A 26668-nucleotide genomic window follows, 5' to 3' on the forward strand; every position below is an offset into this window, starting at 1 on the left:
TGGGAATGCCTATAGCTGCACTTCAGACATTATGAAAGCATTTCACAATTACTCATCTTCCTCTCTTTAGCAATCACAGATTTTAGATAGCCAACTACTTTTAAAAATAGAACAGGAATTAAAAATCTATCACGAAATAAGGTCCTTGGACCTAATGCAGTATCTGTGTCATTGTGTTAGACTTTCAAGAAATTGTTATTTAGTCCCTCTGTCTAAAATCTGTAATTACTTCTTATCTATATTTTCAGTCTCCAAATCTCTTATGAATTATACAATCTCTGTACTGTTGAAAGCAGACAAGGAACACATGACTTGTAGTTTGGGTGGCATTGTTGAACAATTATGTCAAATTAGTAAAGCCACAGCAATCCTGGTGACCTGTTTGCACAATATTTAGCCTTCTCTTATTTTTGTGTACCATTTAGGCTCCATATTAAACAACCAGATTAGTGACAATACATGGTTAGCCATAGATTTGATTGCAATAGTTGAAAGCGAAAACAAACAAATAATCCTTCTTGGTTGACACTGAAAGGTTATGGGCAGTACCTAACCAACATTATTGCAAAAAGCATTGGCAATGCTTATAGATCTTGCTTATAAATAAAAGAGCCTCTTCAATCACTTGTGAATTTGTACACTCAACAAGTCATTATAAATCCCCTATTTCACTTGTCTCTGCACTCATGTTTCCAATCAGTCCCCAATTGACTCATTCTTGCATTCATGCACTTACACATTCCCATAACACACATACACAAACTCAACAAACATTTGCAAGATCGATTAAAAAAACAAAAAGGGGGGGCATGGCTTGCGACATACACAAATGGCCTAGAAGGGCTCCGGAACCCACCGGCAATGCCCCAGTAATCCTGTCATAACTCCTGAAGTCTGCGGAGCGAAAACGTGAGCGGGGTCACCACAGCACCTCCGGTACCCGCTGGAGAACTTTGGGGAGAAACCACGCCACCAGAGCCGAGTCACCCCGAGGGGTGGAATCGAGGCCTAGCCCCGGTGGTGGAGCCGGGAGCTAAAGTAATAGCCATAGCTGCACGCAACGGCTACGCAAGCGGCAAAAGATCGTGGCCGCCGCCGACTAGAACAGGGAAGATCATCGTTGGCGGCACCGAGACACCAAAGTACGGCGTAGGCACAGATCCGGATGGTGGAGGCACCGCATAAGACGTGGGGGCGCTGTACTGTGTCAGAAGGCACTTGCTGGAAAATACTGTATGGGCCCTGTGGCGCATGGCAGAGATTAACGAGATGCAGTGATGCATCGTCTCCTACATCCCGCTCAGTGTGGACACCCGAGAGAGGCCACGTGAAAGGGGAGTGTTGTTTGAGGCGGCATGGAGAGAGACGTGGGCTCCCTGGAGGTGGCACCCTGGGGGCCCGCAGACAGTCCTCATTGGCGATGGATGGATGGTGGCTCCGGTTGAGGAGGGTGCAGGAAGATTGAAGACGTAGAGGCAGTGGGGAACATCTGAAAAAACGAACGCCAGGCAGTAGGCGGTGAGCAAAATCCACCGGGGCATATAGACTGTATTACACCTTGGGGGGGGTGGGGGGGGTGGGGGGGGTGACGATTTACTGCGCGGCCACTCAGAATAATACCGACGGGCCCCTGCCCCCAAGTGTTAGCCTAAAACTAATTGTGTGTGACAAACGCCACTGCCTGGGCACCAATTAGACGACAGGTGCATATTTTACAGCTACAGAGCCATGAGTGCCAGAGGTTCCAAAGCGGTACAAAGCAACCGCATTATGAAATATGCCGTCGCAACAGACCAGCAGGGGGTACCCAACGCAGCATCAAGCGCCACTAATAGCCAGCAATCCGAACAGCCAAAGGAATTTACCCTTCAGGATGTGTTGGCCACTCTGCTACAAATGCAAACCTCCATCGGCACCATTTCAAGTGACGTGACGCTACTCCGAGCGGACTTCTCCAAGATCAGCTCAAGGGTGACTGAGGTAGAAACCACAACAAAGGCCCTATCTGCAGATAGGGCAACCCTATAGCGGCAGGTGCGCCAACTGGAGCTTGCGCAAATCAAATGGCAGAGAAGCTGGACGATCAAGAAGGGCTCTCTCGGCGCAACAATGTATGCCTAGTTGGTGTGCCGGAAAGTGTTAAGGGGCCAGCTTTAGATCTTTTTGTGGAAGAGCTGGTACAAACACGGCTATGCCCTCGTGGGCTCTCCAAATTCTTCTCGGTAGAAAGGACGCACAGCGTGCCGGGCGAGCGGCCCAAGCCGGGAGTCCCCCAATCTCCCCCTCCCCCTGCCCGCCACGTATCCTAACAAGATTTTTTAATTTTCGGGACAGAGATGCAAACCTACAGACGGCGAGGGTCAGTACACCTCTCCGAATTGAAAATAGTGTGTTGACCCTCTACCCGGTCTACACAGCAGCCGTCACTGCACAGCGACACAATTTTACGGAGGTGAAACAGGAGCTTCGCAACAGAGAACTTAAATACGTAATGCTCTACCCAGCCAAGTTAAGAGTCGAGGCAGAGGGAAAAACCTGGTTTTTTGAGTCGCAAGAGAGTTGCAGGACTGGTTGGAGGGATTGGGGACCAGCGAAAGGGAGCCATAGATAGGAGGCGAGACGGAGGCGACAACCCTCACAAATGGCTCAAGGTGAGAAGGAGGGGGAATCGCAGGATCTGAACGAGGAGACAAGATACGGAAGTGACATAGAATAATACTGGGAATGGAAATGGCACGATGCCACGAAGTGTGACCAGGGCAACGGCGACACACAGGATCTGGCACATGCGCTACATCAGGTCCATAGACAGTCCTAAGCTACGACTCGAAACAGACGTAAGGCTCTTGGCATATCTAGATAAACAGGAGATTATGGAGATTGACATTGCAAAAGGTATTTGAATGCGGCTCCCTGGAAGGGATGGACATTGGACGCGCACAGCACTTTTGCAGACACAAAAAGGAAGTTTTGCCCGGGGCCAGTGGTGGGGTATGGAAAGACTCTCCCCCACCACCACCACCCCCCCCTTTTTCACGCAAGCACACAGTAATGGGACTTAAGCACTCTGCTGAGTTGGGAAGGCGGGTAGTTCTGCATCCGCTGGGCAGGGAAGCAGTGAGGGGGGTGGGGGGATGGGATCATTTTGTAGGCGGTTCCGTAGTTTGGGTTGGAACCCCCCTTTTTTGTAATGTTACGACAAGGTTCAATGTAGAGCACGACATAATAGACTACATCTGAGCGGGCCAAAGGGGCTCATCCACTCAAGGTTTGCATGCTGGACATGAGCCAAGGTGACAGGGACAGAGTCTCACCTACACACAGCACCCAGCGACAGCAACCTCAATTGTCGGTGATCTCCTGGAATGTGAATGGGTTGGTGGACAAAATTAAACGTGGGCTGGCGAAGCGGAAAAATCCGGCGGTGGCCCTACTTCAGGAGTCACACTTGCAAGGGACGACTGTTAAAGCTTTGAACAGGTGGGGATTCCAGATGGTGATGCATTCTGAATTTACCTCTGGATCTAGAGGGGTGGGGATCCTCCTCAATAAGCTCTTCCCTTTGATAGTAACTAAGACGTACCATAACGACCAGGGTCGGTTTGCGGCAATCACAGGACAATGGGATGGCAGATTATATAATATAGTATCCGTATATATCCCACCGACATTACATCAGGCTGCTTTTTCAGACCTGGGGAAAATCTCCTCGCACTCCCTTGCTGAGAACTGATTGTTGGGGGTGATTTTAATGCTACCATGGATACAACGATCGACCGACAGCCCCCCCAGAGGCGCTAGTGGGTCGACTCATAGGCTGCAAGATTTTGTGGAGGCGCTTGGGTTGCTGGATGTGTGGCGGACCAGATATCCGATGGAAAGACAGCACACATTTCACTCTGGGGTTCATAATAGTCTTTCCAGGCTTGACTACATCTTCACATTAGCCACAGGGATGCTAGGCATGACGGACATTAGACATCTGCCCAGGGGCATTTCAGACCACTACCCAGTCCTCGTTACATATCCACCATTTACCCCACAAACTCGTAGGCTATTCCCCATCAGGCCTGGGTATCTTCAAGATCGAAGGTTACGGAAGGCACTCATTCAGGTCACAAAATGTTATTTTGAGGAAAATCAACATTCAGTTCCCTCTCTAACGACTCTGTGGGGGGCTTACAAGACTGTACTCCGGGTAGATGCCATTTCATTGATCACAGGAAGGAAAAGGAAACACCAGAAACAAACTGATGAGCTAGAGTCAGACATGGCACAGGCAGAACTGGAGCATGCACTTAACACTACGGAGGAGACGACCCACAAAATACACCTGGCGCAGCAGGCATACAGAGCATACGCGCGTGAGTAGGCCTTCAGTAGACTAACTAATACTCAACACACGGTATACAGTCAGGGTGACAAAGCAGGTCGGTTATTGGCTTGGTTAGGGAAGAAAGTATTGTGTTTTTATCTAGGAACCTAAATCGATATTTCTATTTTATGCCCTTGTACGGTTATAATCAATATCCCTATAATGGCATAGGAATCATATTCATATTTAGTTGTAGCCCATGCAGTCACATTAAGCAAGGCTACTTCCCCGGACTCCTAGAAAGCACAACGAGTTCTCTAAACAAACCAAACCTCCAGCAACCTGGGAAATCCCCATTTGCTTTTGTTTTGATTTCGTCCTAGAACTCCTGTGAAGCACTGTAAGAACGGCCAGTTCTTAGTGACATCTTTATTGACGTCTTCTGTCCTACCTTACGTCAAACCCGGCACCTTTTAGGTATAAATATACCAACGTTGCGTTAAGCAAACACACGGTGGTGGTTTTGGAGCCGAGCAGCTATCTACTTGCCCGAGAGCCCAGCTGATGCGAGAGCCCACGTACGCTGCCCCTCCCTTTTGACGCACTGAGAGAGACACTGTCTTTTCTCCTGCCGAGAAATCCAGCTCCGGTGTTCTCAGCCGCCTTCGCGGGCTGCTGGGATATCAAGTCCTGAAAGAGAGATACCAGACCTACTGCATTCTATTACCCAGGTACGGAGCTGACTAAACCCTTAAAGAGAATTCTTGAGTCAGATTCTTGGCAAAGCCAACTTAACTTAAACTGCTACTTACTTACTCCTTCCCACGTATTAGGCTTAGGTCAGGTACACCGGGGTAGGCGTATTTAGAAGCACCAGTTGAGTACGTTAGTCAATGTATATATGTATGTATATATTTTATCCATTTTAAAGTGTCTTATGGCTAAGAAACCATATCAATGCTTTTTACAGTATTATTTCATAATACTCCTTTTACTGTTCGCACTTTACTTTACATTAAGTATTGCAATTATGGCAATTCATTTCTCTTGCATGAGAAAGAAGACTGCTCAATAAATTACACCTTTTATTGAAAACGCCCGTCTCTCTTTTCTCTGCACTCTGGCGAAACTAAGTACGCACGATTGACTGAGTGAAATAGCTGTCTATTGTTTTCACACGACTCTAGAGATACACTCTTATTCATAGGGAGCAAAGTTGTCATGTTATATGGTTGTCAGAAGCTAATCCCTTCTTGTCTATCCAGGGAGGTTAAACTCCTCGTTTATTCGAGAAAGTTTCTAGTGACCTCTGAGCTAGCTGGCAAACCTTAAGTCTAATATAGTCAGCAGAGACCTAGTCGACCTCAGTCCTACGTCTACACTGCTGAATATATTATTCCAATGCGCAGAGCCTATTGGGAATATAGGAACTACACTACAAAAGAAAGGGCGAGTAATTGGATAACGCAGATACAGTCCAAAGATGGAGATTTAGTGACTGCACCGCAACAGATTACTGAAACACTAGCGTAACACTACGAGACAATATACACACCAGTAGCCACTGCAACAGTAGCAGACAACCTTGCATTTATGCACGATATACGGGTACCCACACTTGACGCAGATGCTATAGCTGCCTTAGATGAAGACATCACACCTGAGGAGCTTACGCAAGCGATCAAGGCACTACACACCGGGAAGGCGCAGGGGCCCAACGGGATCCCAGTTGAATTCTGTAAGCAAGGCGCCATACACCTGGTCCCACACCTTTTGGCCATGTACACTGAGAGCCTAGCAAATGGTATTCTGCCTAGAGACCAACGTCTTGCCACTATAGTTGCTATACCTAAGCCCGGAAAGCCGGCGCATGAATGCACATCTTGTAGACCAATCTCCCTCCTCAATGCGGAAGCGAAGATACTCGCTAAAACTTTGGCAGCTAGGCTACAGCCTAATTTATCAGAAATAATCCACCTGGACCAGTCGAGGTTTATGCCCAATCGCAAAACGGCACTCAATCTGAGGTGCCTGTTCGGTGTAATGGAGCGTGAATTGACCATAGCAGAGGATGCTGCCATACTCTCCTTAGACGCTCGAATGGCATTTGACTTGGTCGAGTGGCCTTTCCTTTTCGCGGTCCTCCAGCACATGGGCTTTGGACCAAAATTCTGTGCGTGGGTTCGATTGTTATACACATGACCAATGGCGCAGGTGGTGGTTAATGACTATTTATCGAAGGGGGGCGTGGCTTGGACGCCGATCGGGATGGCGGCGTGAGCTCGCAGCTCCGCGCGGAATCCCGCTAATTCTCCTGTTTTCGGGACCCTAGGCGACCCGAAGACGACGTTCCTGCCCTCTGAAGTGTAAGGGGACAGCTGGGCGCAATCGGAGAGTCGCTGGGGGACTGCTGGCCCCGAGAAGATCGAGAGAAGAGGCGGCCGAGGTGTTGCCGAGGGTGAGAAGTAAATGGCGGCGAGGAGGTCGGACGGTCCCGAACTTCAGCCCTGAGCCAAGTTGTCGCCGAGTGGCAAGAGATCCTGCACTCGGCTGCCCGAGGCACTAGGATTGGCGGTGCTGTGTCCTGAGACCAGGGGACGCTGACCTGATTCACCCAGGAGCCCAGGGACCCTCGTTGGCCACCGCCCTGAGACTCATCCTTCCCCCCTCAGGCCGGAGGGGGGTGACGGAACGACCGTCCACCTGGCCATTGTTCCTGAGAGCGTCGGCGGGGACATTGCGCTGCCCGGTGCCCGGAGACCGGCACGGAACCACGGGCGTAATCCCAGAACGGGCGACTGGACTTGTGATGCAGCACCCTGGCATGGCGGCGATCGGAGGGCCGATGCCCGGGAGTCGCGAGGGGGACTCAGCGACATCAACTCGGCTGAGTGAGAGTCCCTCCCCGGAGCTTGATCAGGAACAGCGGCTGAACCGGCGTTTGGATGCCATCCTTGATGCGATCACCTCCACCAAGGAAGCATTGCACAATGACATTGCCCAAGTGGCCACGGGCCTGGGGCTGCTACGCGCGGATCACGCGAAGCTGGCAGACAGGGTCAAGGACCATGACCAGCTGTTGCTGGACCTGAAGCCATCGGTGGTGACCGCGGAGCACAGGATCACGGACATTTTGGCCCGACTGGACTCACTGGAGCGGAGGGCGGAGGATGCCGAAGGCCGCAATAGACGGAACAACGTGCGGGTCGTAGGCCTGCCGGAACGGATTGAGGGGGAGGATGCGGTGGCCTACATGGAGAACTGGTTCCGCACTGTGGTGGCACCGGAGGGGCTTACTCCTTTTTTCACTCTGGAGCAAGCTCACCGGGTGCCTGCTCGCCCGCCGGGGCTTGGCCGCCCCCCCCGACCGATGGTGGTGCGGCTCCTCCACTACAAGGACCGGGATCTTCTCATCCAGCGGGCCAGGATGTCGGGCCCGTATGAGGTGGAGAACAGTAAGGTAACGATCTTCCCGGATTACACTCAAGCGGTCCAGAAGAACAGGGCATCGTTCCTCGCTGTGAAGAAGGAGCTCAGGGAGGAAGGCATCCAGTACTCCTTGCTCTACCCAGCCAAGCTGCGGATCATTATGGACGGCACTACGCACTTTTTCCAGACTCCGGACGAAGTTTGGCAATGGCTCAAGTCATATAGAGCGGGGACGGACAGATCACACCAAAGTAGGCGAGACCAACCCAAGCAGCCCCGGGTGAGGCAGTCACAACGCATCAGATCCCGCAACAGGCGCCAGCGGGAGAAACGGGAGGCTCAAATGGCGGCGGAGAAGAGGGATGCGCTCGCAGCGACGGCGGCCATTACAGGGTCGCAACAGAACAGTGAACGGGTAGAAACGGACTCGGGAGGAGAAGGCAGCAGAACAGGGGAGGAACTTTCAGAGGCGGAAAGCTCGAAGGGGCCGATAGTAACCCCACAGACATCGGATGGTATTTTTTGCGGCTGAGACAGAACTGGGACTAGATCGGGACTTCATGGTAGGGTGATATCCTGTTGATGGAGGGCGGGTTGCCGGGAGGGGGAGCTGTGTGCTTTGGGGGGGATGAAGGTGCGGGGTGCGGGCTCCGCTAGCTGGGGTCGGCGGCGACTCACCCCCCTTGGGCCCTTAAGGTCGCTTGTGGTGGAGACCACAGGGTAAGAGTGTGAGAAGTTGGTTCAAGGTTTGGATGGGGGCGGCCATTGGGTTCGTGTGCTCTGTCCTGGGGAGTGGGGTTTGGGAAGTGTTTCAGTTTTGGGAATGTTCGGGGGGGGGCAACTGCAATGGGGGGGCCATGGACCTTTGTTATTTGATTCGGCCTGTACGAAGTTGGAATGGGGACATTACCTAACTTGAAATGCCTAACGTGGAATGTCCGGGGGCTGCGGACCATGGTGAAACGTCACAAAGTACATGCATATCTGGTACGCAGGGGGGTTCAGATTGCTATGCTCCAGGAGACTCATCTCACCAAAAAAGAGTGCGCTGCCTTGCAGAAAAGATGGCGGGGCCAGGTGTTTGGCACCACTTACTCAGCGTATGCCAGGGGGGTGTTGATCTGGGTGAGGGCGGGGATACCCTTTCAAGTGCTGAACCAAGTAGTAGATCCGGATGGCAGGTTTGTGGCGGTGGAGGGGAGGTTGTATGGACGGGATGTGGTTTTCTGCTGTGTCTATGCACCGAACACTGACCAAGGCCGATACTTTGATAGTCTCTCGGGGTCCTTGGCCTCTTTCCTGGCGGGTCCGATAGTGTTAGGGGGGGACTTCAACTTGATTACGGATGTTGCTCTGGATAGGTCCCATCCCCCCCTAGTAGACTCTCCGGTGCGCAGGCTGGCCGCGCACAGGAAGGACTGGCAGGAACGATGGGGGTTGCTGGATGTCTGGAGGGAGCGGCACAGGGGAGCCAGGGATTATTCCTTTTATTCCGCTCTCCATGATCTACATGTCAGGATCGATTCGGTGCTTTGCGGGGGATCCCTAGCCCCATTGATTACCCATGCGGAGTACCTGGCTAGGACTATATCCGATCATAACCCCCTATTGGTGCACATTCAGTGGCAGAGAGAGCGCTCAGTGATACCAACATGGCGGCTTCGGCCGGAGACGCTAGAGAATTCTGTGTTCAGCGATGCGGTTCGGCAAGGCATTGATAGTTATTTCGGAGTGAATGAGGGCACAGCTGCGAGTAGGTCTACTGAATGGGACGCAATGAAAGTGGTGGTGAGAGGGGTGTGTTTGGGTAGGTTCTCAACTGCTCGTACGACTGTGTTGAATGACCTAATGAAAGCGGAAGAAACTTTGAGGGACTTGGAGCGCCGCAGGCCGGCTAGGCCAGATCTACAGGCCCAGTTGTTGGAGGCGAAGGAAGTGGTTGCCACTGAGACGGAACGTTTGAGGTGCTATGACTATAGGCAGTACATCCTCAGGGCACACGCAGAAAGGGACAAGGTGGGCACCCTCTTGGCCAGACTAGCTAACCCGGAACTTAGGGGCTGTCCGATTCTCAGCATCAATAATGCGCAGGGAGAGATGGTGTACTCCCAGGCAGCGGTATTGGAACGATTTAGGGGGTATTATGAGGAACTATACCGGAGTCAGCTGGGAGTGGGGGTTCAGGACATCGCGGAATACCTGGGGGAGAGGCAGCTCCCGGTCCTGGACGAGGAAGACGCGAGGGAGCTGGGTAGCCCGATCACGCTCACGGAAATACGGGTGGCCATCAAACGTATGGCCCGCAACAAGACGCCCGGGGTGGACGGACTGCCAATTGAATTCTATCAACAATATGTGGACAGCTTGGCGCCCAGGCTGCTGGTGGTGTATACAGAAGCCTTCGAGACGGGGGCATTGCCTGGGTCCATGCGGGAGGCCTTGATTGTACCGCTCCTCAAGCCTGGCCGGGATGCCGCGGATGTGAGGTCTTATCGCCCGCTGTCCATGCTGACGGTGGATTATAAGATCCTGAGCCGAATCCTGGCCACCAGGCTGGCCCCGCATATGACGGGCCTGGTACACAGGGACCAGGCCGGGTTTATACCCACGAGGAGCACGGCGCTGAATATCCGCCGCCTGGTGGGAATAATGGACGCCATCTTGGACAGGGAGGGAGCACCGGCGGTTCTGTCTGTGGACATCGAGAAGGCCTTTGATAGCTTGGAGTGGCCTTTCCTGGATGGAGTGCTAGAGAGGTCTGGCATGGGCGAGGGGTTTCGGAGGTGGACGAGGGTCTTGTATACCTCGGCGACGGCGAGAGTACGATTGGGCGGCCTGGTGTCTGCGGCGTACCCGGTGGGCAGGGGAACACGACAGGGATGTTCTCTCTCCCCCCTATTGTTTGCCCTGGCGATGGAACCCTTGGCGGTCCATGCGAGGTCAGGTGACCGATACGCGGGGATAGTTAGTGGCGGGCAGTGGCATTATATATCGCTATACGCGGATGACTTGCTCCTGTACCTAGCTGACACCTCGGGGGCATTGGTTGGAGCGATGGATCTGTTGTCTGAGTTCGGCCGGCTGTCAGGCCTTAAGGTCAATTGGGCGAAGACTTGTGTGTTCCCGCTGCGAGCGGGATCGCCAGCCCCTAGCAGCGATTTGGGTGTGGTATGGGAACCCTCTTGCATCACCTATTTGGGTGTCCGCATTTACCACGCGGCTGCGGACCTATTGGAGGGCAACATTAGCCGCTGTGTCCGGGCGCTGCGGGGCAGCTTGTCTTTCTGGTCAACCCTCCCGCTGACAGTCCTGGGCAGGATAGCACTGTTGAAAATGGTGGCGCTCCCCCGCTTCCTCTATTATTTCCGAACGCTGCCTGTCTGGATTCCCCAGGGGGTGTTTAGAGAACTGCGGTCAATGATAATTGGCTTTCTATGGGGGCATGGCCGCCGTAGAGTAGCCCTGAGCACGCTACTTCGCCCCAAGCTGGAAGGAGGCATGGCTGTGCCCGACCTCGAGCTGTATTATCTTGCAGCGCAGTTGCAGGTCCTTACACAGAACATAGCCAGGGTGTTCCAGGGCCCGGAGGAGGACCGGGATCGGGGAATACAACACCACGTGCTGTCCTACATCATCATGCAGCAGCGGCTCGAGTTACGGGCCCTCACCATGGAAGAGCGGACGCTCCGGCTGTGCTGGCAAAGGAGCCTTCGGAGAGCGAGGGCATCGCGGCCTTATGCCCCGGAGATCCCGATCGGGATGTTGACGGCATTGCCGCACGGAGGAGATTGGTCCCCGTTGCTGGATTGGGAGGAGGCGGGACTGCAGGTGGTGGGCGACTTGTACATAGATGGGGCTTTGGCGCCGTTCGAAGTGCTCCGGGACCAGTTCGGGCTGCCTGCTGGGGGCTTCCTCCTACACGCGGCAGTAGTGGCTGCCATACAAAAGCACTGGAAAGAGGGGCTCCTGGAACCCACGACGACTATGGCGTGCCAATATGTGGTGATGGCGGCTGGTACGTTCAAAGCAGTGACGTGCCTCCATAATAGGATGCTGAGCGAGGGGCTGGAACCACTCCAAGGGCTCAAGGCTAAATGGGAGGTGAGCGTCGGCCGGCCCATACCGGATACGGCATGGGGTCACATCCTGCGACGCACGTGGAAGGGCACTAGAAACGCGCGCTTTCAGCAGGTGCATTTCTATGTGCTCCATAGGGCCTATTTAACTCCTGAGAAATTACAGCGGTACTTTCGGGTGCCGGATGCCTGTTGCCCGCGGTGTTCGTCCCCAGGAGCGGACATGGTCCACTTGTTTTGGGGGTGCCCACAACTGGGGACCTATTGGGTGGAGGTAGGGGAACTTTTGAATGAAGTGACTGACAGGGAGGTGGAATTCGACATGGCGGCGTGCCTATTGCTCTGGTTCCCGCATACTAAGCACACCAGGGTGACAAGCAAATTCATGGATCTGGGCCTGATATTGGCACAGAGGGAAATATCGTGGCATTGGAAGTCCAGGGGGGGACCCTCACTGCGTAGATGGAAGAATGAGCTGCTGCGGTGGTCTGACTGCGAGAGTGTGCTCCGGATGAAGCATGCTGTAAAGTTGGGGAATGAGAAGACATTGGATGCGGCGCGTGCATGGGAGTTAGTGGTACAGGCTTTGCGTGATTCTTTGGTAGAGGATGAGGATGGCGAGGACTAAGCCGCTGGACACCGCGGGGCGAACACAGAAGTATAGTACCACGCACTGTAGTGGACCCTTCCAATCCAGACAGGACGAGGCACACACCTTAGCAGTTGCCAGGGGAGGGGGGGCTTTGGGGGGGTTGGTTGTAGGGTGTTCGGGGGGGGGCCGGAAGCCATTAGATGGTCGCTTGTTAGGGCCTTGGATCTACTGGGACGGTGGATACTATGTGGAGGGTAGAATGACTGGGTAGAGTGGCCAGGTGTGACGACCCATAGCGCCTAGGGCAGGTCCCGACAAGGGCGACATCACTGACTAACACTGGGATGGCTGACGGGAATGTTGTTGTGGGAGGGGGGGTAAAAGCAGATACGCAAAACGATCTTTCAACCAGGGTCCCTATGGGACGTGCACTGTGATGTGTTCCTCTTGAGCGATATAATATGCCGCCCGGCCTCCGGGATGCGGGCTGAATGGCTGTGTACGACTGGGAATTCTTATTGGACGGGGGGATCTCACAAGTGTACTGGCTGATTAATTGTATCCTGTGGTTTATAACTCTGCAATAAAAATATATTTAAAAAAAAAAAATGACTATTTATCGAAAAAATTCCTGCTGGGGAGAGGGAAGAGACAGGGATGCCCGCTGTCACCCCTGCTTTTCACAATAGTACTGAAGCCTCTGGCGGTGTGGATCACGCAGGACCTTTTGATAAGGGGAATCAGATGAGCGATTGGCTGAGAGGACCATATTTTGCTCTATGCGGATGACATTCTATTGTATTTGACGTCCCCAGCGGGCTCCATTGAACGTCTTTTAAATATATGTGCTGCCTTTGGGCAGATATCCGGATACACAATCAATTGGGACAAGTCACTGCTGTATGTCCTTCAGGGTCCCCCGCCACAGCTGCGCTCTCCAAATAGTCTCAAATGGGTTTAAGTACCTGGGGATATTTGTGACGCATGACCATGCACAATTCACGGAAATAAACTTGACTCAACCCCTGGCACAATTTAAAAATGACGTCAAGCCTTGGGTCGAGCTGCACTCTTTAAGATGGTGGCACTCCCACTATATATGCGTTGCAGAATACTCCGTTCCCTGTCCCATCGGCATATTTCGGAGCAATTAATGCGGAAGTGACGACGCTGCTTTGGGACGGGAAAACACCCCGCATAGCACTACAAAAACTCACTAGAAACTGGTACGATGACGGGATTGCTCTTCCCGACATCAAAGCATACTATTGGGCTTCCCAGCTTGTCGCGATTAATCACTGGCTCCACGTTCCTCAAGAGGACCCTGCATTCAGGCTAGACAGGCATCTTCTAGCACCGGCTGGGATAATGAGCGCCTTGTACAACAAACAAAAGAGGCACAATATTACGGCACCAACACCACTCACAATACGTTCATGGTTTGCGCACAGCCGGCACTAGGGTGGAACGGAGTGGTCACGCAGGCAATGCCACTAAGGGTTACGAAAAAGCTTAAGTGCTGGGCAATACTAAGGGTTTCCGTAATTGGGACTCAATAGGCATATCGACGGTTGGGGACCTGTGGCAGAAAGGAGGGGTGATTGCATTTACTCAATTACAGGCCACCTATGGCCTAGCAGAGACAGAACTGTTCCGATACACACAGGTTAGACACATATTGAAGTCCCTGTTACCACCAGATCCGAATCCTGAGGAGTCCTCTCCATTGGAGGATAGGCTCCTGACAGATCACCTTAAAAAAAAGGCAATCTCGCTGAGGTGTAGGAAAATAGTTAATAACAGACCTGACTCCACAGGGACCCTGAAGACTAAGTGGGAGCAAGAGGTGGGTGACATTAACGAGGCGGATTGGAGGGAGGCGCTAGCTTCCCCTAAAGAAGTCGCTCTTCCATCGAGGCTCAGGCTGGTGCAATTAAAAAATTTACACCACACATTCTATACTAGGACGCTCCTACATACGATAGGAAGGGCAGACAAGCCGCTTTATCTCAGACAATGCGGAGAGACGGGTACATTTTACCATACCATTTGGAATTGCCCTAACATTGTGGGGTATTGGATGGCAGTGATGAGGACTCTCTCTCAGGTCACACGGGTTACTGTATTGCCAAACCCTAGGTGCTGCCTACTCAATATATGGGAACCAACAGACCTAAACAGAATTGCCCAAGACTGGGTAACCTTGGGCATGACAGTAGTGAAACGGAGCATTGCACAACGCTGGGGGTCTAGGATTAGCCCCACTCTCACTCAGTGGTGCAAGGATATGGACCTGGCGATGGTCGCAGAAAGATCAGTATATATACATCGAAGCTGTCCGAGAAGGTGGGAGAAGGTCTGGGGAGGCTGGAACACTTACCAGGTTGGCATATGTAAACCTCCACCCCCGAGGACTCTGACTCCGATGCAAGTGTTTGAACAATGTAAACTGAGCGACCTCCTAATGTACATTTCCACGAGTGGGGTAGGAAAACAAAGGACGGATATAGGAGCTGAGTTTTGGGAGATGTGTACAGATAATTGTTGGAATAATATAGATTTGTATTTGCATGCCATGCAAACTATGCTATCATTGAAATGCTCTGCGAAATGTATCAATAAAAGAAAAGAAAAGAAAAGAACAAAAACGTCCTCCCACCCACACAATACAGTCTTTTTAAGGAACACCGCAATTAGGGGTTTATTATCTCCCGGGCACCATCTCTCAATGTTTGGGGAACCCAGTACTTTCCTCGAATTGATATACTGGTACTTTATATTGTGCACAGTGCCTTTCCAAATTGTCTGCTCTTTTTAGAAGCAGTGGCTGCACTCGATGCAATGCCCTGCAGATGCTCTAAACAAATAAAAAAAAGTAGAAAAAAAAGAAATGAAAGGGGCCTATAAAAGAATTAAAACTGCATGACTATGCTCTGGACATGCTCTTTCTCTTGGAAAGAGGACTAAACCCAGCCTTGGCACCAGACATCACTATAGCCATCCCTGCCAGCTACAGGATCATTAGGCAAGACCTTCATCATGAGCCCAAAGGTGGAGTCACCATCCTATTCAAAGGCACTATCAGCTCCAATAACTACACGGACACCCCCATCAGCTACACAGACCACCTCATTTTCAAGGTGCTCATCATAGCCATAAACCATTTTATAGTGACACCAGGACACCCACAACAATTTTGCCAGTGAAATTGTCATACCCCCTATCATTAACACTAGCACCTTCATCCTTCTCAGTGACCTTAACGTTCACCTAGAAGACTGCACCGACCTAAACTCTCAGGCCCTTCTAGAAAAACCTCAGATGCCTTAACCTCATCCAGCATGTTGGCGAACCCACCCACCCATGCTGATACCTGTTGGACCTCATTTTCTCCTCAATCAGCAACATCTCAGTCGACAAGCCAGCAACTATGACCAGGGCAGACCACACCCTTGTCAGTTTCAGCATACAAATCCCACGTTATGACAGACCTAGCATTACGTGAACCACTCACTGCAGCTCAGAAAAGAGAGTGGGCTTCTGCCCTCTGTGAGCACACCAGTGACTTGCTGAAAGCCATCAAAAACTTCAACAGCTGGATCACCGAATGCCCTGACACCCTAGCTTCCCTCAAGTGAAAATCAAGGGCAATTGCCCTCCCACAGGCCAGCTGGTAGACAGATAAACTCGGGCTGACAAAATGCCACTGCAAGCAATTGGAGCGCAAATAGAGAACAAGTCAAGACACTGCAGATAAAGATATCTTCAAATCAGCCCTAAGATGCTACCATCAGCAGGTATGGAGCACCAAGTGCACAGCTCTTGCAGATTGCATTGACGTCAGCACTAACAGCAGCAAGGAGAACATCTCCCTCATCAAAGATTTTGTTGCGCCTCCTGCTGTTTTCAGCAATAATACCCCCTTCTCAAGACCTTTGTAACAAACTCTCAAAATTCTTCTGTAACAAAATCACAACTTCGTCACCGTCGCAACTTAACTTCTCATCATAGCCGATGAACTGTCATTACCAATGTCAAAATTGCTATTCCCATGAAGACCATCCATTCGGGCGCTAGCTAACCCTTGCCTCCATAACATCTTCACTAAAGGACCCCTACCGATCAGCGCAGCACTATCAACACCTTAAACGACTGCTGGAAACATGCCACAGTCATGCCTCTACTCAAGAAAAGCCTCCGCTGACCCAATCTCGCTTTCCAACTACAGACCTATCTATCTGCCACCACTCAGCAAAGGTCTTAGAGAAAAGAATCAACTGACTCTTCACCGATCACCTCAGCAACCACCAGCTCATTGACGTCACGAAGCCCGGATTAATGCCAAACCACAGAAACAGCACTCATTGCTGCACAAAGAACACCATGTGATTCTAGACAAAGGAGACGTGGCTAGCTTCATTCTCCTGGACCTCTCTGCAGCATTTCAAACAGTCTCACACCGCATCCTTATCAGGCTCCTGCACTAGATTGGCTTCCAAGGTCCCCGCCTCACTGGATCTGCTCCTTTATGGATAAAACACAAGTTGTCAACCTGGTTCCTTACTGCTCAGAACCCGTCAAACTTATCTGCGGAGGGTCTCAAGGTTCATCGCTCACTCCCATCCTCTTCAACATATACATGATCCATCTGGCCGATGTCATTTGTGCACATGACATCAACATCCTCACGTAGGCGATATGCAGCTCATACTCTCCCTCCAGCACAAGACCCCCACCACAAAAAACAAGTTCACCGCCTGCGTGACCAAAGTCACTAAATGGATGAAAGCCAACTGTCTCAAGCTCAGCACTAAGACAGAAGTAGTGATCTTCGGCAAGAGCACCTCACCATGGGACTTCAACTGGTGCTGGCGGAACTCGGACCACACCCACACTCACACCCAAAACCCATGCCTGGAGTCTCAGATTAATGATCAACAGCAACTTGGACATGACCACACAAGTCAACACCATCACTGCATCCTGCTTCCACACCCTAAAGATCTTCAGATGGCTACCAAGAAATACTAGAAAAACTGTCACACATGTCTTAAGTCCCCAGCAAGTTGTACTGTGGGAACACCCTTGACACCGGTATCGCCGAGCAAATCACTAGAAGACTACAAACCACCCAGAACTCTGCAGCCAGACTCATCCTAAACCTCCCACACAGAACCCACATCTAACCACACCTCAAGGAACTACACTATAGACAAACATGGTCCATTACAACTCCTCACACACACATTCAAGGCACTACATAACTCAGAACCCACCTACCTGAATGGTTGCATCTCCTTTCGCCATCCACCTAGACACCTCTGCTCCGCACGATTCCTACTCGCATGCATCCCACGCATATACAGAACCAGATCAGGAGGACAGGAGTTCTCTTACATTTCCCCCGAAGCTTGGAACAATCTCCTACATCACAACTCTTCCTCCCTTTTTTGACTCCAGCAAGAAGCAGAAAACCTAGCTTTTAAATTAATTGACCTACCTTAGGCCGGGCTAGGCAGACACACCTGCTCAGCACCAGGATACCTTTGCTGGTGATATTGCGCTTTACAAATCACATAACATTCTAATGAAACTGAGTGTTTTCAAGTGCCATGTGTTCACATTTCCATTTTCCCAATAAAACACACAGTATGAGATTCTATTAAATGCATTTGTAATGAGGTACGATCTGCCAGGATCGTATTGTCGTTGTGTTAGGGCATGTGAATCGCAGGACTTTGTAGCCTTTTAGTAAGTTTTTGTAAGGGAGATGCAATACAATTTTCAAACTGTCTTTCTTCATTCTGCCTTTCTTTTTTTGTCTTGCTTTTTTGCCTGATCTTTTGCTAGCAAAGATTTCGAACATTTCTATTTTCCCCTGAGATGTCTAAAACATTCTCGGCACAATAATGGATTACTTGTATTCAGGATGTCATGCATCGACCTTCTTTGCTGTAAACTGCACTTATGAGGCTTCTAGTGTAGGATTTCCGTGTTTTACGAACTCAAGAATTAGCACTGGTTACTCACTATAGAAATTACTGTATCCTTATTCACCCAGACCCTTCTGTTGCATGGCCCACTCTCCTGCTCCTTGACACATCTAGACCTATGTTCAAATTGTGCTTTTAGATGATTAAAGAAGAACGTGGGATCTGGAGCATTGGGAGAGTGGCAACAGTCAAGAGTCCATCTCCATCTCTGGATACATAGGGGCAGATGTATCAATATTCCGATTTGCGAATTCTAAATAGCAATTTTTTGCAAATCGCTATTTAGAATTCGCAAAATGGAATGTATATGCAAATTCGCTATTTTTTAGCGATTCCTTAATATTCTTTATTTGCGAATTCGCATTTTGCAAATTCGCAAATAAGGAATAATTTCCAATGCATTCCTATGGGCCAGGAGGCCCATACGAATGATAGTGCAATAATTCTCAAATTGCGAATTCGCAATTTGCTAATCGCAATTTAAGAATTATTTCAAGGGTGCAGGGGTGTCTCAAAGACACCCTGCTGCACCCCTGAAATCTACATGTGTGTGCATGTGGCGCACATACATGTCCTATGGTGTATGTGCGTCACATGCCACACTTGCAATTGCCAAATAGGGCAATTTTAAAAGAAATCGCAAATTACCACCAAATACAAAATTGGTGGTAATTTGCAATTTCTTAACACAAATTCGCAAATTGAAATTGCTTCATACATAGCATTTAAGGAATCGCAAAAATTGCGATTCCTTAAATGTTATGGGAAAATAAGGAATCGCAATTTTTTGCGATTCCCTAAATTGCGATTTTTTCTTACATTCCAAATTATGCTAAAAGGCTGTTTGCGAGTCGTAAAGGCCGAAATTCTGCGAATTTTGGCCTTTGCGAGTCGCAAAAGCCTTGATACATCTGGCCCATAGTTTCAGTCCCTGATCTCTTGAGGTCCTATGAACCGGCCGAGGGCAGTTCAGTAACTGGTCATTTCATGCATTATATGGAAAACCTCAGGGCTCAGTCATTACTTGTATTTATTTATTCACTTCAAGTTTTTCCAATGTGCTCAAACCAGTTTGTTGTCTCTGAGCACTGACCTGTGAAGCAGGGAGACATCGGATCATCGCAGGGTATGCCAGAGAGGCGGCAGTAAAAACGATAAGAAAATGTTAAAACCAGAACAGGGAAACTCTATGGACTTGTGGAAAGGATTTTATAATAATATTCGTTTCTAAGGCCTCTGATTGTGACCTTGATTCTAATCTCATTACATCCTATCAGTAGATATGTAGTTTCTCTGGGACCCTTGCACAGAGAGCACACAATAGTATTGTTATTGCGGAATGTGTGCCTAGAGGCTGCATGGGTGAATCCTCATGGCATGTATCTTAAAGGGATTTGTGTGACTGCATTCAGGGGTTTGTGTATCTATAGAGAAAACCTATTAAAGTGCTCTCCGTCAGGAAGTGTTCTGAGGAGAGGAGTGCCTATGGCCCTATGGGATAATTGCATGGGAATGTGCTCTGTTGGAGATTGCTTGTTAAACCTGTAGATGGCAGTATAAAAATGTCCTATCTGGTATGAGCATGTTGCCCTAAAATCACCTGGTGCTTACCTCTCATTGGTTCTAATGTGACTTTCTTTGTCCTACCATGCAGGTTTATATCAGCGCAGATGAGCTCCCACTCGAGGGAGGAGAATTCCTACTATGTTACTTTTGCCACAACATGCAGAGCGTGACTGGCATCAGCGAGCCTTTCAAGGTAAATAATTTGTTCTAATCTGCTGCATACCAGTGAAGTCTGTTATCTATGACACTGTGGGTGTTAGGAGCAAGTAGGGTGCTCGCCATCATGCTACACTGGGGGTGTATTACGTCCATGCAAATATTTTGGGAGTATTGGACTGCCATAATGTAATATCATTAGGTAATGTTGGCTGTAGGAATCCTCTTGCCTTAGAGTTACTGTTCCTCAGCAGAGGTACCTACTAAATTGGTTTGAATCAAGAGCACTAACATAAAGGTAGATAAATACAAAGATAACTTTTGACTAAAACAGCGCTAGTATCATATTTGTTTTTGTAAAGAGTGACTCCAAGTCTATAATTTTAGTTTGCTTATCAAATTTCTCTTTATTCGAATTCCAATATTTGTTGCTTTAAAAATGGGAACGTAACAACATGGGTTGGTGTTATACTTATCTCTTCCTCAGAGCAATAATATAATTAGATTCAATTAAAACCGAGAGATGCTCATTCAAGCTTATGAACGCATTAAAAAAAATTGCTTTGCTTTTATTAATACAATATCCAAAAGGTGGGAAGACCCAATATACCCTTGTAGGCTTGGGCAATGAATAGTTGAAGTGAGAAATGACTTCAAGGGATTTTGTTTGAAAGTCACTCGTCTTCACTAAGAGGGTTATTACTTAAAGGTTCTTTAATGAATTGAACCTAATGTATCCACAGGATTACTTTGATATTAATCACCAATTTCAGAACAGGTAAACCAATACAATCATGAGAAGAAACATACAGCAAAGAAAGATTATATTCAAAATTATTTGTATTGGAAATAATCAGGTAGACAATTTCATGGGGATAAAGCATAGAACAAAACTCTTAACATAAAAGTCATGAAAAGCAGTATATCTGTGTCAACTAGTCAGTTCATAACAGTGCATCAGCTCCGAAAATAAAAGAGGAAAACCAAAATCATAAATGTATCATGGTATCCTTCAGTACAAACAATGTTGAGGAGTTGATGTCTCAGGTCAACGTTTCGGTCTTGTATGTTGTCATCTATCAGACCATCATCAGGACTTAACTTTTCATCAAATAAAACCCCTTAGGTGCCTCAAATGTAGAGGGCTTATTAGATAGGAGTAAGATGCTTGGTATCCAGAATGATCAGGAATACTCGCAATATTAAATGCGGTTGAATTTTCTCAACTGGAGCCCGAGATTATCCCGCGAGCAGCTACTGACGATTGCAGAGCGACCTTCTGACCGCATTTAATATTGCAAGTATTCCTGATCATTCTGGATACCAAGCATCTTACTCCTATCTAATAAGCTCTAAAATACAAAGAAGAGCCCTAACAGATCTACCTGGCTAATTTCATTCGGTTGGAACTAGTGCCCATTCCAGAAGATTAGCCCTCTACATTTGATGCACCTAAGGGGTTTTATTTGATGAAAAGTGAAGTCCTGATGATGGTCTGATAGATTGACAACATACAAGACCGAAACGTCGGCCTAAGACATCAACTCCTCAACATTGTTTGTACTGAAGGATACCATGATACATTTATGATTTTGGTTTTCCTCTTTTATTTTCGGAGCTGATGCACTGTTATGAACTGACTAGTTGACACAGATATACTGCTTTTCATGACTTTTATGTTAAGAGTTTTGTTCTATGCTTTATCCCCATGAAATTGTCTACCTGATTATCTCCAATACAAATAATTTTGAGTATAATCTTTCTTTGCTGTGTGTTTCTTCTCATGATTGTATTGGTTTACCTGTTCTGAAATTGGTGATTAATATCAAAGTAATCCTGTGGATACATTAGGTTCAATTAATTAAAGAACCTTTAAGTAATAACCCTCTTAGTGGAGACGAGTGACTTTCAAACAAAATCCCTTTTATTAATACAAGGCAATTCTCAATCCGAATCTATTTGGTGTTGTCATTTATTCCTAATGATCAACCACTGGCATATTAACCATCAGGCTATGCTTTGATCATTGCTTATCTTTGTCACTGCTGGAGGGGCTCGCAGTCTCATAGGAGGAGGGGGGACTGCCAGCTGCATTTCCTGCACCGCTGCGCTATATTCTACCATCTCCCGCGGTGATGGCCGTTTTGAGCACTGCTGGTTTTTGTTGCTTCCGGAGAGACTCTACTCCCACAACTCAGTGTCTAGGAGGAGGATGGGATGTCAGCTGAATTTCCAGCCCTCCCACGCTATATGGGCGTTTCACCATCTCCTAGGGTGCGGACCGCACATGGGCCAAGCCTGGGCCAAGGGCAGCCTGTGATGTGCCCGTCATCGCCCAGAGAAGGCTAGGCTTGGCCACCCACCTGTCATCTACAAGGCCAGAAGGTATACTTGAGACATACCGTGTAATTTAACAATAATATTGGGATTTGCTATGGGAACAATGCCTACTGCTTGCTGCTTGGAAGAAGTTGGGGTGGGCCACTCATCTTGTGTTCTTCGTAACAGGCAAATAATTGATTCCTTTGGGGACACTCTGCTCATCTGTGCTTTTCCCTGTGGAGGGACCACACATCCCAGCAGACTCTGTCAGCCTGCAGCAGAAGGAGAAGATGTCCGCAGACATTTGCGCATAAAGCGCTGGCTGCTCTCAGCTTCGCATGTTATCACCAGACTACGGCCACCCCGTATTCATTTGAGTTTTATTATTTTCTCTGCGTACTGAAATGAGCGAGCGCTAAAACTCCTCAGCGGATCCAGGAGTCTCCTAGCCTGGTACTGCCCCAAAGGATATTGTCTCTAATATCCTCTCTACTTCTTCAGTTGTCTCATATCTACCAACAGCAGTGGGGGCAGTTAATGAAAAAATATACAATAGAGAAGGTAAGTATTCGTGCCGCTCCTTTGGAGCTTGATGTTGTCTCCTCATCTTGTCCTGATCCCACGAGGAACACTGTGATGAGGAAGAGTGGCAAGCTACAGTTAGATAGGCCCACTGAAGGAACTGCTATTGTAGATGTTCACTGACCAGAATCTAAGATCGTTATCAGGAACTCTCCGGTTGATTATGGCCCCCCTAGCATCCAAATGCAAAAAAAGCAAAAAGTATCTGATTCTCAGGAGAATTTGCCCGAACCAGTCTGTGCGGCCTGGTCTTTCAAGCCGGCCAAAGCCTGCGGATCCTCTGGGAGGCGCTAGGTGTAATTCAGTATATCATCTATCTCGGGGGGAGCAGGGTGTCATGAGTAGGAAAGATGGTTTTGCACCCCTCAAACCATCCTTAATATTCCTCTTGGCTCGGCCCCTTATGTTGTGGTACTCACTGGGGTCCCAGTTTTGAAACACTATCCCAGTCTAAGAAATAAGGTTAGCTACTGGATTTCTCAACTGGGTGACGAAGGGCGAACCCTGGCCAGTAAGCTTATTATGGCTCGGAGGGTGGATTGGATTGGACCAACTCCCAAAACCTTTCACAGGGATTGTTTAGTCACTAATTTTGACTGTCATAGAGCTGTCCGAATGGTCTTGAACCTTTCCAGGCAGCTTAACTGTCCCTCTAAAATTCAAGATTTCCCTCTTGGAAATTTGTAATGCTTGTTGGCAGTCCAAACTCAATTGTGGGCCAGTGATTGTACTAAAAGTACCTACAACTGGTTTATGAGGCTACCTAAGGTTAGAGACTTTGTTATACCTACCTCTAAAAGATATACACTGGGGAAGACTCACTACATTGGCCACATAGTTCTGATTTATAGGAGGTAGTTTGTCAAGGAAAGAACTGGGCCAACTGTCAAATCAAACGGTAGACAAGGGGCTCTGCAGAGCAAAGTTCATTTTATGTTTAAATCTGTTTATTGTGCTGCAACTCACTTTCAAAATTCACATTACGAGCTGATGTGGCGTCAACATTCGGCCTGCCCAGCGCTTTTGCATAATTTTAACAATCCCCAATCCCACGAGGCCTCCCCCACTCCCTCCTCCCCTTGGGTGAAGACTGCCAAAGTTCATTTTGGCCTAGAGAAAACATGACCCCTTAATGTTGCCCAATATTCCTGGTGACTACCTAAATGATGCGTACAGTGTTGGCGGGCAGCATGTGCCGATTATCAGCAGGGGGGATATGTAGTGAGGTGCCCGGTGGGTAGAGAGACAAAATATCGAAATTAAAATATCGATATACAATAATATCGATGTTTTAATTTCGATGGTATAGAATATCGATGTGCAATAATATCGATAGACAGAATATCGATATTAAGGTATATATGTTATTTATATCGAAATTGTGTTTAGTGTTATGTATTTTATGTTGTTTATATGTTTGGTAAATATGTTTTTAATGTATGTTTAAAAATGAGTAATTTTGGTTACATTTTGCGTTTTAGTATCGGAGCGGGTTGTGGGTTTATAGGGGAATAGTGTGGGAAGTAATTTAATTATAATTAATTATTTAAAAAAATATTTTTGATTAATAAATACTTATTAATTAATAATTAATTGGTAAGTATTATTAATTAATTAAATTAATTCGAGTTAATGTAGTAATATTTATTATGTTTTGTTATTGTTAATTAATAATTAATTGGTAATTATTTATAATTAAGTGATTAAATGACAATTACATTTTTTATGTGATTTGTTCTTGTGTAGTGGGTTGTGTGTCTATTGGGGAATAGGGCGTGACATTATTAAATTAATTAAAGAGATTGTATTTAGTTATTGGTATTTATTGTTAATTGTTAATTAATTAATGGGTAATTCGTTTTTTTAATTATTTCATAATATTAATTTTAAATAATGTATTAATAAATATTGTTTATTCTTGAAAATATCTTGTTAATCCATTATTAATTGGTAATTAATTATTAATTGGTAATTAATATGTGTTAACTAGTTAATTATTAATTACATCAATGTAATACTATTAATTGTTATTAATTGATTAGTTGATATTTATATTAATTGTGTTTTTTTTGTATGTGTAGTGTGTTGTGTGTTAAAGGGGGAGTAGTGTGGGAAGTAATTTTTACCCCCATGCTATCCAACGCTTTCCCTACTGTTGCACTCTCTGGAGTGGGAATAGTAATTTTTACCCCTACGCTATCCTCGCTTTCCCTACTGTTGCACCCTTTGGAGTGGGAATAGTAATTTTTACTGCTACGCTATCCAACGCTTTCACTACTGTTGCACCTTTTGGAGTGGGAATAGTAATTTTTACCCCTACGCTATCCAATGCTTTCCCTACTGTTGCACTCTCTGGAGTGGGAATTGTAATTTTTACCCCTACGCTATCCAACACTTTCCCTACTGTTACACCCTCTGGAGTGGGAATAGTAATTTTTACCCCTACGCTATCCAACGCTTTCCCTACTGTTGCACTCCCTGCAGTGGGAACAGTAATTTTTACCCCTACGCTATACAACGCTTTCCCTACTGTTGCACTCTCTGGAGTGGGAATAGTAATTTTTACCCCTATGCTATCCAACACTTTCCCTACTGTTACACCCTCTGGAGTGGGAATAGTAATGTTTACCCCTACGCTTTCCAACGCTTTCCCTACTGTTGCACCCTCTGGAGTGGGAATAGTAATTTGTACCCCTATGCTATCCAACGCTTTCTCTACTGTTGCAATATGTGGAGTAAGTATATATATTAATTTTTATGTAGAGTTTTAAATTTATTTTATATGTATTAGTTATTATTTTTTAAATATGTTTAATGTTTATATTTATAATTTCTTACATTATATGTATTTTTAAATTATTTTTACATTATTATTAATACATTTAAAAACGATATTTTTAACTTCGATATTTTTGTACTACGATATTTTATTTTCAATATTTTTGCACTTACCTTTATGTAGATAGAACTCCAATATTTTTTATGTCGATATTTTTGTGGCAATATTTTTGTATGTCTATATTCTGTCTGTCGGTATTATGTCATAGATTCGCCCGGTACTAGGGATGCAGAGCAGCTGGCCGTTAGGAGGGACACACTGAGTGGTGTAAATATCACCACAGCAGAAAATGATCTAGGTAGCATTAATGACATCCTGGTAAGTCATACAGCCAGTGGGGACACTTTTGTTAGTCCCCTCAGTTTAGCATCTTGGAATGTGGCTGGCATAAATAATAAAATAAATTATCCTGATTGGTTGACTTTTCTAGATGATTTGTTATAGATTGCCTACAGGAGACATGGAATGTAGACGGTTCCTTTTTTGGAAGGCTATAAATCATATTTTAATCCTGCCATGCCTTCAACAAGGGGACACCCAAAAGGAGGTTTGCTAATCTTGGTTTCTTTTTCGTTCATTTGTAGCATCAAGAGCTTGTCAAAAAGTTCTGCTAATCTGCAAGCAATTCTCTTTACCTCCCCTGTGGTTGGTGGTTTGTTTTGTTAAACTTTTATAACGCAACCACTGGTCCCCACCTTCTGTAACACACTTTCCATTCTTAGGGAACAAACATTGACGATTTATATTTGTAATGTAAAAGTGGAGAATAAAGAAGAGATTTTAACACCTTTCTTGTAC

At 47.4% G+C, this 26668-nt stretch overlaps 1 protein-coding gene across 2 annotated transcripts in view; it reads left to right on the top strand.

The window, feature by feature from the left end:
* INPP5K (inositol polyphosphate-5-phosphatase K) overlaps window positions 1–26668 on the top strand; it is a 425899-nt gene that overhangs the window by 365117 nt on the left and 34114 nt on the right. For both annotated transcript variants that reach the window (XM_086955215.1, XM_086955214.1), the window contains one exon: window positions 20060–20164. In XM_086955215.1, the coding sequence (XP_086811341.1) occupies window positions 20060–20164 (105 nt within the window). The remainder of the gene's footprint in view (window positions 1–20059; window positions 20165–26668) is intronic.

Source organism: Lissotriton vulgaris, chromosome 2_1 (genome assembly GCF_964263255.1).
Source record: "Lissotriton vulgaris chromosome 2_1, aLisVul1.2, whole genome shotgun sequence".
Classification (NCBI taxonomy): domain Eukaryota; kingdom Metazoa; phylum Chordata; class Amphibia; order Caudata; family Salamandridae; genus Lissotriton; species Lissotriton vulgaris.